Raw genomic sequence first — 12618 nt, 5'->3', positions numbered from 1 at the left:
GCTAAAATAGATATGCTGTCTTTTAAAGAAACAGTTGTTGGGATTTGTTAGATGAATGACAATATTCCTTTTATAGTTCAGTGCTTTTCTTCTTTCTGTAATCTCTCTTTGTTATTCAAACGCTATCAATATCAAAGGTAATCTAATTATTATTCATTTTACAATGCATCCTTTCGAAAAATAGAAAAATGTGAACCCATCTTTGAATTGTCCTAAATTGGTGAAAGAAATTCAGGGTTATAGGTTAACCTGTAATAAAATTACTTTCACAGAATGTACTTGTAATTTTATTGAGATATATATATATATATATATATCACTAGGTTCCCTTTTTTATTGCCATTGATATTTTTGCTTATATTTTGTGGGAGAAGTAATCCAGGGCAGTATTTATCAAAGAGAGATAGCCTCAATTTAAGCTGGTTGTAACAACAAAGAAACAGAAATAGAAAACCTCTGTTAAAGCTTTATTAAGGACAAATCTCAAAAGTATGATTACTGTCTTGTCATTTCTGATATCTTCAATCTCCAGTAAAATCTGGAAGAATTTCTACACTCCTTACAAAGCAGACCTGACAACAGCTTCACGAAGGTGTCAATAGAACAGCTATAGGTAAATGTTAAACCGAAATATTTCAGAGGGCATAGATTTGATTCCATAAAGCATTCTTTGAGAAAGGATTTCTCTTAAAATCAACATGTCAATATAAAGATGAATGGAGTTTTGTATAAGAATATTATACATTTGGTAGATTGTGTCAGGGATGAAGATGCACATGTGAACATTTTGACTGAGACTCCCTACAAGATGGAATCCTTGGCCAGCAAGGATGCTTACCCTTGGGTGCAGTTTGGATGGCATGGGTGGCACTCCCGATCCTGATCAGCATACTTGAAGATGAAACTGTTTGCACCCTGCAGGCCATCTGGACATTTTTCCACACAGTTCGGGCCATCCTTAAAATGGGAGCACTTGGTACAGTTGTCAGGTCCCTGAAGTGTGAAAAACAAAACAAAATGGAGAAAGAAAAATGGGTACCATTTGCTCTGGAATGTACTCATGTGGCTTGGTTACTGAGACTTGAGTGGGTGGCCAATCTTCCTCTAGGGGACTGGGAAATGTTTTCAGAAGTACAAATGGGATGTCATTATTGTAGTTTTGCCATCAGCAAAATTGTCCAATGACTTTGACTGAAGGACATCAATATTTTCTTTCTGTCATTTATTCCTGGTGAAATTGCAGTGCAGCAATATTTGGTAACAACCCATTTTCCCTAGGGGTATTTCAAGCATGATCACTGGGAATATGTGAATATTCTTAACAAAGAGTTAATAAAGAGAAGGAAACGTTAGGAATTAGGTAATACTGAATTTCATAGAAAAGTGAGATGTAAACTTTCCTTTGATTGTACAATGACTATTTGAACAACAAACTTAAAAATTTACTATAGTTGAATTATTAGGAATTAGGCAGTTTAGGCAAATAAAAGTTCATTTCTAGGTTACTGTTCATCTCAAATCGGCATGTGATAATGCTAAAAATCGTATTATGTCTATTTATAAGGATTTTAGTAAATCACAGTACAGTACTGAGAGCCATATAAAGGCACATTCTGATGAGTAAATATCAAAAACTCCATAATAATAGATACATACAAAAGAAAATTGTATAGAGAAACTCATCCAAGAATTAAAGTGATGTAAATATGAACATGACAAATTTAAATAGAGCTGGCTCACTTCATGTATTTATGTTTACAATATACAGTAATTTTCTAATATTTAGAATAACGAGGAATAATAATATGCAAATACATGTTAAATATCATAACAAAAGTAAAATTTTAAAACTCATATTAAAGATCTAAGAATTTTACAAAAAAAACTAATTTGAATTTGGTCCTGGGCATAGTAAGCATGCAAGAAATGATAAGTAGTGTACCCTCGGATCAAAGAAAATTGAGAACATTTTGATAAAAATTGCTATTTTCTTAAAAGATGTCGACATTTTCACACATTCAGTTGTTTTGAATAATATATTACCTACTCAAAATTTACTTTTAGTTCTCCTTTTTTTTCTTATTGGATGAGGAAGACTGGCCCTGAGCTAACATCCACACTAAGCCTCCTCCATTTTTTTTATATGCGGGATGCTGCCACAGCATGGCTCCATGAGAAGTGTGCATATCCATGCCTGGGATCCCAATGTGCGAACCCTGGACCACTAAAGCAGAGTGCACGAACTGAATTAACCACTACACCACTCGGCTGGCTCCTTAGCTCTCCGTTTTGAACATCATATTGTCTCAGGATTCCTATTCTCTTTGACCACTCCTTCCTGGAACTTCTGCCCCTGACCCAGTTCTCCCCCAAATCTGTCTATGTCACATGGTTCAAGAATTACACAACACAGAGCTGGCCTGGTGGCATAGTGGTTAAGTTTGCACACTCCACTTTGGTGGTCCAGGGTCCACCAGTTCAAATCCCAGGCACGGACCTATGCAACCTCTCATCAAGCCATGCTGTGGTGGCTTCCCACATATAAAATAGCTCAGGGACAATCTTCCTCACACACACAAAAAAACAATGACAGCAGTTCACATTGAACACAATTTAGATAAATAAGATACAGTAATTATAGAAGGAGATTATTAGTTTTATCAGGTTTGTAATTATAAATAATGTGAATCTGGGAACCAAGAGTGAGCCAACATTATACAGAGCTATATATTAGGCAGGAAGTGGGGAGTCAGTTCATTCATGGGAATGTATTGCACCCCTCTACAAGTCTTAGTCCAAAAGCAGCCAGACATGGCAAGTTGGTGATATAAGGCATCAGGAAATCAAGACATATAATATTTAAAATTTAAAGATAGAGGTGACCAGCCCAGTGGCGTACTGGTTGAGTTTGCACACTCCACTTTGTCAGCCCAGGGTTCGCAGGTTCAGATCCCAGGCACAGACCTAGGTAGCACTTATCAAGTCACACTGTGGCAGGTGTCCCTCATATAAAACAGAGGAAGATGGGCACAGACATTAGCTCAGGGCCAATCCTCCTCAGCAAAAAAAAGAAAAAAGAAAAAAATTAAAGATAGAGTCTGCTATTGAATAATAGAGGTGTAAAGAAGAAAAAATAATCATAAAGTTCCTGGAAATCCTGAGACTGGTGATGTTCAGTCAAATAACTACCTATTTCACTATTTTGATGTGAAACTTAGAGCTAAAAAAAAAAAAACAAGAAAAATTATCCTATAAAACCTAATCCCTATTCAATCTGAAGAGGTTGCTATTGGCAACTTCTCATTTCCACCAAAAAAGAATACATCACATGCTTCCAATTGTAACACCTGCTCATGGGTACTTAGGCACGTAATGCTATCTATTATACCAAATAATTTTGTGTGCAAGGATGTTCAGTGACATGACTTATTGTACAAGACAAGAGACATACTGATGTCTCCTTACAGGACACAAGCATAAAACTTAACCATGAGTAAATTAGGCAATTATAGTTGGAATTAGGAATTATTTTTCTGTAAAATTCTTTTAATGTAAAACAATATCCAGGTAAAATCAGAAGATGTAAAAAATCATGAAATTAAAATTAAATTCATATTCAATCTCTAAGTATACTTTAGCGAGTAATTACTTTTTTTCTGCTTGTTTTTAAGCATCTCTTAACATTTTGATTGTGTTATCATGATACAAAGCCTGACGTCTTAAGCTGACATAACTAAAAAATGTGCCAACAAATCTCAAAAATGAGAAATGTATTAATTCTCCTTCTCATGTCCATAATAAAGAGATTTAAAGAAATTTATGTGTGCCCAGTGCTTATTCCTCTATCATTATATTCTCAAAGCTTTCCAGAACCTAGGTGCAGTGAGTGAAATGATAAACGCAAACGATAGAAAACAGAGGTAAAGGCAATATTTGTATCTCTGATTTTAAGCTACCCTTGGACTCAATAATCTAGACAGAAAACTAAAGAATAGGATAAATCTGACAGAAATATTACAATTTTTCTCAGTGACAATGATATTTTTCTCTGGTAGCTGCTGTAAGAGACAAAGCCACTATTCACTAGGATCCAATTCTCCTCCACTTCCAGCCACATAGGAGATCGAACTTCCTCTCCCACCAGAGCTGAGCTACGTCTTGCAATGATTGGACAAGGAAGTTAAGTAGAAGCAATGCATGAGACTGTCAGTGCCAGTGCTAGACTCTCTAGCCTTCTCTTTCCCTGCTGCCACGACACAGGGACCCCGTGGAGATGTGGAGGCGCCAGAAAACCACAGCATCTTGGAATGCTGGACCATCACAGGCAGGAGGGCTGCCTCGGAACGTTTGCCAGAATTGCAGTTCACTTTACATGAAAAAGATTTAAACACTTTTCTGTAAGCTACTGCAATATGGGGTTATTTGTTATGGAAGCACAAAATTTATAAGCCTGACTTTAACAGCTACTTTAACTTTTATAAAAACATGTTTTAAAAATCATTTCCCTTCTCCTATCTTTTCTCTTCTCATGCTTTCTCTGTCTTATATTTTGATCTCCTACAACTTTGTCTGATTTCTCTTACTTTCCTTTCTCTCACATTCCCTCTTAATAGGTCTGTCCAGGGTTAGTAAAAGTGAGGCAAAAAGGATAAAATTGTACAAAAAAACAAAACAAAGAAGAGCAAGTGCACAAAAGAGAAGGATATACAAAGAGAAGCTTGCTTTATTTCATATCTATTCCTCTCAAGGTTATCCTGGATTTCTGTCACAATTAAATAGGATAATACCATCTCATTTTACATATCGATAGCACATTCCCAGAAAGCATTTTGTCCTTATTACATCACAGGCATTGCTGCCTGGAAAAGAAAAAAAGAAAAAAAACACGAACTGAAAAGAATGTGAAATTTGGAGTCAGAACTTCTACAGTTGAGTCTTAGCTCCACATCTTACTGACACGCTGACTCCTTGTGGAGCAACTTTCTAATCATTATAATGGGCTCAATTCCTTGATATTTTAAACAGAGAGAGTGATTATATGCTTCACATATAACAGTGTTTGGTAAATATAAATATTTATCAACTATTATCATTAGTAAAACATTGAAAGGTCAGGAAAATGATATTTCAACAGAATAAATCATAAGACCAAGTACGGGAATTCCAGTTAGCTTTGTGACTTGTTCCTTTCTCTCATCACAGTGTTAGGCTCATAAAGAAGTTTCCAGAACCTCTTGGATATCCTAAGTGATATATGCCAGTTACGTGGCAGACAACAACATCTTTGTCTCTAGTTGTGATAATGAACATGTGGACCCAGAAACAGGCTAAAACCTAACATAAATTGTAAAGGCTGAAAACAACTAACCCGTAGGAAGAGCAAAGTTTGGGCTATTGATGGATCTCAGTTCTGCCAGGTTTTCAGACACCATAACCTAGAAGACACCGTACCGTGTTCTTACTTGCTTAGCATTTCAAGGCTTACTGATCAAGCAATCAAGTGCCCAAGTAGGTTTTCTTGATTCCATCCTCTATCTTCCACAGCTGCCTGATTCATCTTGACCGAACTTTCTCTATTTTTGACTTACTGCCATCTCTAACCTCTAGACATATTAATTCACAATTTTTAGCCCTGAGTAGTGATTTTAAATATATTGCGCAACAATACTGTCATTATAGAATTACAATGTGTTTATTGAAAACCTATTTTTTACTCTTCTCTAGTTATTGACTAATTTGGAAAATTACCAGAACATTATCTTTTAAGAGTTTTTTCTGTATATTTTCATAAACCATCTCAATTCTTTTGAGGAATAAATAAATTGTAAAAAATACAAATTAAAAGAAATTACTTAACTTGTTCTTTACTATCATAATTTTGTACCATAGAGGCAGCACAAGGAACAGAAAAAGCACAGGGCTGGTCTTACAATCAGCCTTGCACAGAGGAGATCACCAAATTCTTGATTATTGTAAGTGTACATTTTCAAAGTCTCAGTCTGTCTGAAAGAGGATTTTTTTTTTTCATTCTTTGACTTGTGGTACCTAAATATGTTAGTTTTTAAAGAAGTTATATAAATAGCTCAACTTGTTTTAAAAACTCTGTGGAATTTTGGAATTCCACATTGTATTTACGGAGTGTTACATCCCTGTGTTTCAGGACATTCTTTACAGATCCACACTTCTCATGCTGTGGATTAATTGTGTTTTCCATGACTATCCTTAGTGGAGAAAGAAAATAGCTACCTATGCCCTTTGTATACTTACTTGGAGATATTTCATATTAACTTGTCTTTTAGACTTTGGTTCTTCAGGCCAAAATCACACCACTTCTTTTTCTCAGAGGTCTGATTTTCCAAGCTTAATCATCCTTGTGGTGTCCTCTGAACTGTCCAGGTTTTCCACATCCTTCTTTAGATGAAGTTCCAGAACGGCTCATTGGGGCCTAATGGAAGTTTGGAGGGCTCAGTGATATTTTTTTCTTAGCTAATTAAGTGCTGATAAGCACTCTGGTAGAAAAATTAGTACTACTTAAATCCATTTAAATTTTTTTGGAGCAATGCTGAGCTCTTGGCTACACTGAAATGTTAGTCCCCCAAATTATCTACTGAGAGATGACTCAAGACACAAGTAAACTGGAAATTTGTCTAAAGAAGGATGAATATGACACTTTGGAATGACAAACTCACACTGGCCTCATTATCAAGAAAAAGCCTGAAGGATGGGAACCAAAGGGAGGCCTGAAAAACAATTATCATTTTCTCTGTAAGGCTAACTTCAAACTATGCGAAAGTCAAATTCTCCCATAGCCCCTCCTTCAATTCTCATAGCTCAGTTCTTCTCTTTATCATAGTATTGATCACACATGTTAGGTTTTAGGTACACTTGCCTTCCTCCTTTTGTCAACCGTCCTTCACAATGCCATACTAGTTAAATGATTAAACACATATGTGAACATGTTATAGTTTACCTTAACCACAACACGAACTTTTACATTTGCAAATCTTTGTATGTTTCCTCTTTGCAGATTTTTCTTCAAAAAATAGCTCAAACATCACTTCTACATGGCCTTCTCTGATGCCCCAATTTCCATCCCAAAGACAGATTTAATTTCTCCCTCACTTGTGTTCCTATAACAATTTATACATATTTATATTTTATCAATTATTTTGCTTCAATTTATTACTCATGTATCTCCCTTTTCTTTTCAACACTGGACAACTTTTGTGGAAAATTCAGCAACTCCTTTTTAAATACATTATCTAGGACATAAATATTTGAGAAATTGAATTTTTAAATACTTTTCTCTACTACTAAACTGTAAGCCTCTTGAGGGCAGAATATCAAACATAATTCCTCACGGCATGCTATAAATACCTATTGAATGGATGCATAAACAACAAAACAACAATATAGCAAAATAAGCCAACACAACCACAGATGTCTTTAGGCTTACCGGTCCATGGCATGTGAGGATGCCATCTTCCATCTTCTCACACTGGGGGTCACACTCCACACAGATGGAGCCATTCTCAAACTCCCGAAATTCACTGTGAAAACATCAGCTGTATGAGGCAATGTAAGCAAACAAGCTGTCAACTTAACAAATGAAGTAACATCTGCTAAAAGTCCTATTGGCAGAGTAAATTCTCGAGTTTGTTTCTCTATGTGCTGGGAGCTTCAGAATCATTTCCCTGTACATTAAGGAATAAGTTCTCCATTAGGAGAAAAGATAAACTGCAGCCAGATGGCTCTCCTTGCCCTCCACTGGGTTCAATGATAGACTCATTCAGGAAACCTCTCTCTTGTGAGAGATAGCCTAACAGTCTCAAAAAAAAAAAGTATAACTCTTCTGATGACACAGCAGAACCATTTTTACCTTTTAAAGTATGGTTGTACCTGTTTGTCTCTATATAAAATTATATTCTTGGCTGAAGCTTTACTTTTTTAACTCTGAAAGAATTATTGTAGTTTTCTTGCTGCTAAGTTACATGAACGCTCCCCATCCTTGTCCTTCAAATCCCAAGACTCTTCAATTTATTTTTGGTGAAACTTCAAAAACTGCTTTGATTTCTTTTCTTCTTTTAAAATATCTGCCTTGGAGAATTAGAGGAAATATCTTTTTATGGAAGATTTTATTTTTGTAGATTATTGATCTAATATCACATCTTTTCAGTTTAAATTCTTTTTGAGGTAATTCTATGTGCTATAAAATAAAAAATAGTTTAAGGGTAACATTATAAAACTTTTTAATTAAAATCTCCCCGGATGATGGTCATCCCTTCCTACAATCTTACATGTTGTGGCTATTTGAATATGAAATGTTATCAATATATAAGTTTTCCAATCGGTATCTACTCTAAAATTTTAATTTCAATAACTGGGTATCAGTTATGTACAATATATTTAAACCACAAGAGGATGAGGCACTGGGTAAAGGCAATTAAGAATGTCAGTTATGAGTCATTAACAAAATTGACTAAATATTTATATCTCCTTTGTTATTTTGTGCCTTTGTATCATGAGCTACCATTCCAAACTAATAGTATTGCAAATATGGCAATTATGGATTAATTAGGTGATAAATTCAGATTTATTTTTCCTTAGAGTGAAGTATTTACTTTTTGGCATAGTGAACTATCCATTCTGGTTACTGTAAAGCCTTAATAAATGAAAGAAGTCTGAATGGTAGGCTATATTTTCTCTTGGTTGGTTAAGACTACATCCACTCCAAGGCAAAATAATTAAGTTTGGTTTTTCAAAATGAATAGCATAAATCGATGGTTTAGTTATGTATGGATACATATAGCTACTTACAGGGATTTTTCATTTTTAACTGGGATATTGGTTTTCTATGGATTAAACTTTCTATGAATTTTCTTGATTTTAAAATCTCAATTATGTAAAACTACATTTTCTTTTTCATGTTTCATCAACATGAGTGATATAAAGCACTCAACAGAAGAACTCTTCAGAATATAAAGGTCAAAATGATCTGGTATTAGCGAGGGGGTGGGGAGCAGTAGCTAAATTGTAAAGAGAATCAAAAGCATTATCTGTATAATGAAATTATATGACAGTTACAGCAAAGCCTGCAATCATCAGCAAATCACTGGTGCTCAAAACGCTCTTTGGTTGACTAAAGGTTTATGGTGCTAAATGAAGGTTATAATTTTTGTGCTGCTAAAACATAGGTCATGCTATTCCCTCTCTTCTCCACAACCCCCTTCCTCACACACAGAGTTGAGGAGTAAAATGAATATGTGATAGAAAATCATGGAGCCAACCTAGTTGCCTTTTCTTCCATACACTTCCATTTGTACGGTTTCTGCCGCTCTTCCTTTCTGGTGTCGAAACAGATCCTCCTTCCAGTTTCCATACTTCTGCTCTTTATTGTCACTGTCTCCATCATTGCTCTTTTCCTTCCCTGTCCCCTAATGATTCTACTATGACTTTCCCAGAGATCTTCATTCATTTGAATCTGATCTAACAAATCAAGTCTATTGAGTATGAGTTTTGCATATGGAGCATTTTGCTGCTGTTCATTTCTCATGGCTTTCCTGCATGTGCTACTGTAGCCGATCCTGTGATCAAGAGCAAATGCTTAGGGTCAAATCCTTCCAAAATTTAAATCTCAGCACCGACACTAATATTTCTAGGCCTCAAAGCCCTAAAATTCTCTAAGCTTCAGTTTCCTAAATATCCTCTGTAAAACGGAAAAAGAGTATTTCTTTGAGAGGTGGTGATTGTTAAATGTAAAAAATGTCTGCAAAGAGTTTAGACTGGCATTCTTTTTGATGTTTCTGTGTTGCTCTTAACGTTTCAGAAGAGTTTAACCATGTTAAAAAATTAAGATCCCATTGAAATTAGCTTTCTGTTTCAATTTTATTGCTTGTGCATTGTAGCTGAGTTGCTGAAATATAGTGACTTATAAGACCTAAATTTGAGTACTAATAGCCAGGAATTGACTGATTTCCTTTTTCCCCTTCGAAAAATCATCTTTTCAGGATTTCGTGTCTTATGATAGTCATGCTTTTGTATATATAAATAGACTCTTTGATTTTGGTAAATGTCATATTTGTATTTAGTTTGGGAGTTTTTGAGGTGACTGTTCTATTTAACCATTTAATCAGCTCAGATTAATAGACACAAAAAGAAAATAATGATAATCTTAGTGGTAGGAGCTCTAACAAGACTTTATTATGCATTTTCTTATTTGATAATCACAACTAACCTATGGAGTTGGCAGCATTATTATTCCCATCTTCCGTATAAGAAAACCAAGTTTAGAATGATTGGGTTGTTCGTCCAAGGTTGGATGTTTCAACTAGGAAGTTGAAGCTAGGATTTGAATTCATCCCTTCTCAAAGGCTGACTAAATGAACAGGCAATGTTCGAAAAATTAGCCAATATGCCAAGACTGGAGGTGGAGAATTTGTTGTTGGGCAGGCAAGATCGGACTACCAAAGATACTTCCATCCATTATCTTTCAAACCCACCCTGCGTGTATGACTTCCTAGGACCCAATCACTATCACAAAATACATTTAAAACTTTACATTTTTTTAATACATTTGATTTAATGACATGGAAGACGCTAAACTTTCAAAAATAGTTTGGTAATGAGTGTTGCTTATTTAGTAAATGGGTATTTTTCCTCCACTTAGCTTTCATTGTTTTGCAGAATTGAGACAGAGGATGTTGTACACACCCACATATTTATCAATTTCATATTTCTGAAAAGTTTAAAACTGAAATATTAAAGAAAAACAATGGCATCTGGAAAGAAAACAGGATGAAAATCAGATGCCTTGAGGCCTAGTCTTGGCTTTGCTCCTCTGGAGTGTTATGACTTTGGCCAACACAATTCTACCAACTCTCACTGTTTATAAGATGCTGCTGTTCGATAACATGGTTTCTAGAATCCATTTCTTCTTTAGAACTGTACGTATATATTCAATAAACTTTTCATGGGACATTCACTTAATGGAATTAAAGTTTATTAGTTTCATTTTAATGGTATCAATCACAGAGAAAGAAGCATATTTTGATCTGAGACAGGCAGCATATAATTTGATATTCATTACCAAATTTATGAGCTGATTGTACCTTACAAAATTACAAGCTGAAATTTTCCTGAAAAACTATTAAATTCTTATTTAAAATTGTTTTTATATTTAAATGTCTAATTTTAATCTTTTTCCATAAATTTCATGGAGGGTATTGGGTTTGGTCATTGTTTAAAAAAGAGATATATCAATGCTATTATTATCCAGAGGTTTTTATACTTTTGATCTAAAATGCGAAAGTACAATGTTATCTGGGATCATGAAAACAGTTGTTAAAATGGGACAATTCTTGAGGCAAAAGAAGAAATGAAATAAAGAACTTCAAAACTACAATTTTACAAAACTGTTGGAAATCCTTTCAGTGAGAAATACAAGAAAATTTGACTCAGGGACAGTACTAAAAAATGCATTATCACACTAATGAAGGACAACTGTGATGCGTGGAATGGTATGTTATGATAAAGTGATTTTATGAGTATGCGAAATGCCATGCAACAAGGTATATACTAAGTTTTATTGTTGGCAATGTGATTATTATAGTATCAGAAGGAATTTTAAATACTTGATTTAAAATGTTGCTTGGGTTATCTTTGGAAGGTGGTAGAACATTTTCAAAAAAGGTCTTCAACTGGAAACTACAAAGGTAATTTTTCTGTAGAGCTGAGCAGTTGTCAGAAATACAGAAATGTGTCATTTCTAATACACAATCAAACACTCAAACAACCTGAATGGAAAAGATTAAAAATTCATTCAGGAATTGCATGAAAATTAACAGAAAGTATGAGGGAAAAAGGACTATTGGGAAACATCAGAGGAAAGATTACTCATAACAATCTCCTTCATAAGGAAAACAGTAATATATTTTTCAATTTTGCTTAAGTATAAAATACTATAATTTATTAAGAATTGTCTATTTTGGTACACTTTTTAAAAAATGTGCATACTAATCAATATCTATTTAGACTTGTGATTTCAAATGAAATTATTCTCCCTTAAAATAACTCTCTATGTTGTTTCCTTTACGCAACAAGAGCTCTTCTTAAAATTCTTGGCCAGCACACACATTCTGAAATTTTACCATTTTCGTATCGTTTTTAACTCTGAACCAGTCAATACTTCAAAGCTCATGAGGTAAAGGTGACATGTAAGATGGCCTACCCATCAAAGAGGTTACAGGACTCTATGCAGGTCCTCCCCCTGCTGAAGCGACGGCAGGACAGGCACTGGTCTGGCCCGGGTCCCCAGCAGCCATTGCTTGAGCACAGATGGTTACATACCATTCCTTCAGCAGCTGAAAAAAACACCAAAATCAAGGAGAAACAGAACAGAAGCCTGTGTCAAAATGTATCATTTTAACTTGAATCTTCCTGAATAAAGCTATTTCTGAAGGAGTTTGAAAGAGATCCATGGCAGAGGAGTTTGGCTGCCTACTCAATTACCGTGAGCCACCCTACTCCCCTCTTCTTCCATATTGTAGAGCCCCATCACTGTGTTTCCATAGCAACTTTGCATTTTACATAAGACTGAACAAACATGAATTGTCCACATCA

The 12618-nt window shown here is 35.0% G+C and overlaps 1 protein-coding gene across 4 annotated transcripts in view; it reads right to left on the bottom strand.

Annotated features, from left to right (window-relative positions):
• ERBB4 (erb-b2 receptor tyrosine kinase 4) overlaps positions 1 to 12618 on the bottom strand; it is a 1114677-nt gene that overhangs the window by 273790 nt on the left and 828269 nt on the right. For all 4 annotated transcript variants that reach the window (XM_046644934.1, XM_046644936.1, XM_046644933.1 and 1 more), the window contains exons 13-15: positions 12227 to 12359; positions 7457 to 7550; positions 839 to 993 (exon numbers count right to left, since the gene is read on the bottom strand). In XM_046644934.1, the coding sequence (XP_046500890.1) occupies positions 839 to 993; positions 7457 to 7550; positions 12227 to 12359 (382 nt within the window). The remainder of the gene's footprint in view (positions 1 to 838; positions 994 to 7456; positions 7551 to 12226; positions 12360 to 12618) is intronic.

The sequence above is a fragment of the Equus quagga genome, chromosome 17 (genome assembly GCF_021613505.1).
Source record: "Equus quagga isolate Etosha38 chromosome 17, UCLA_HA_Equagga_1.0, whole genome shotgun sequence".
NCBI lineage: Eukaryota > Metazoa > Chordata > Mammalia > Perissodactyla > Equidae > Equus > Equus quagga.
This window is presented reverse-complemented; position numbering and strand designations above follow the sequence as displayed.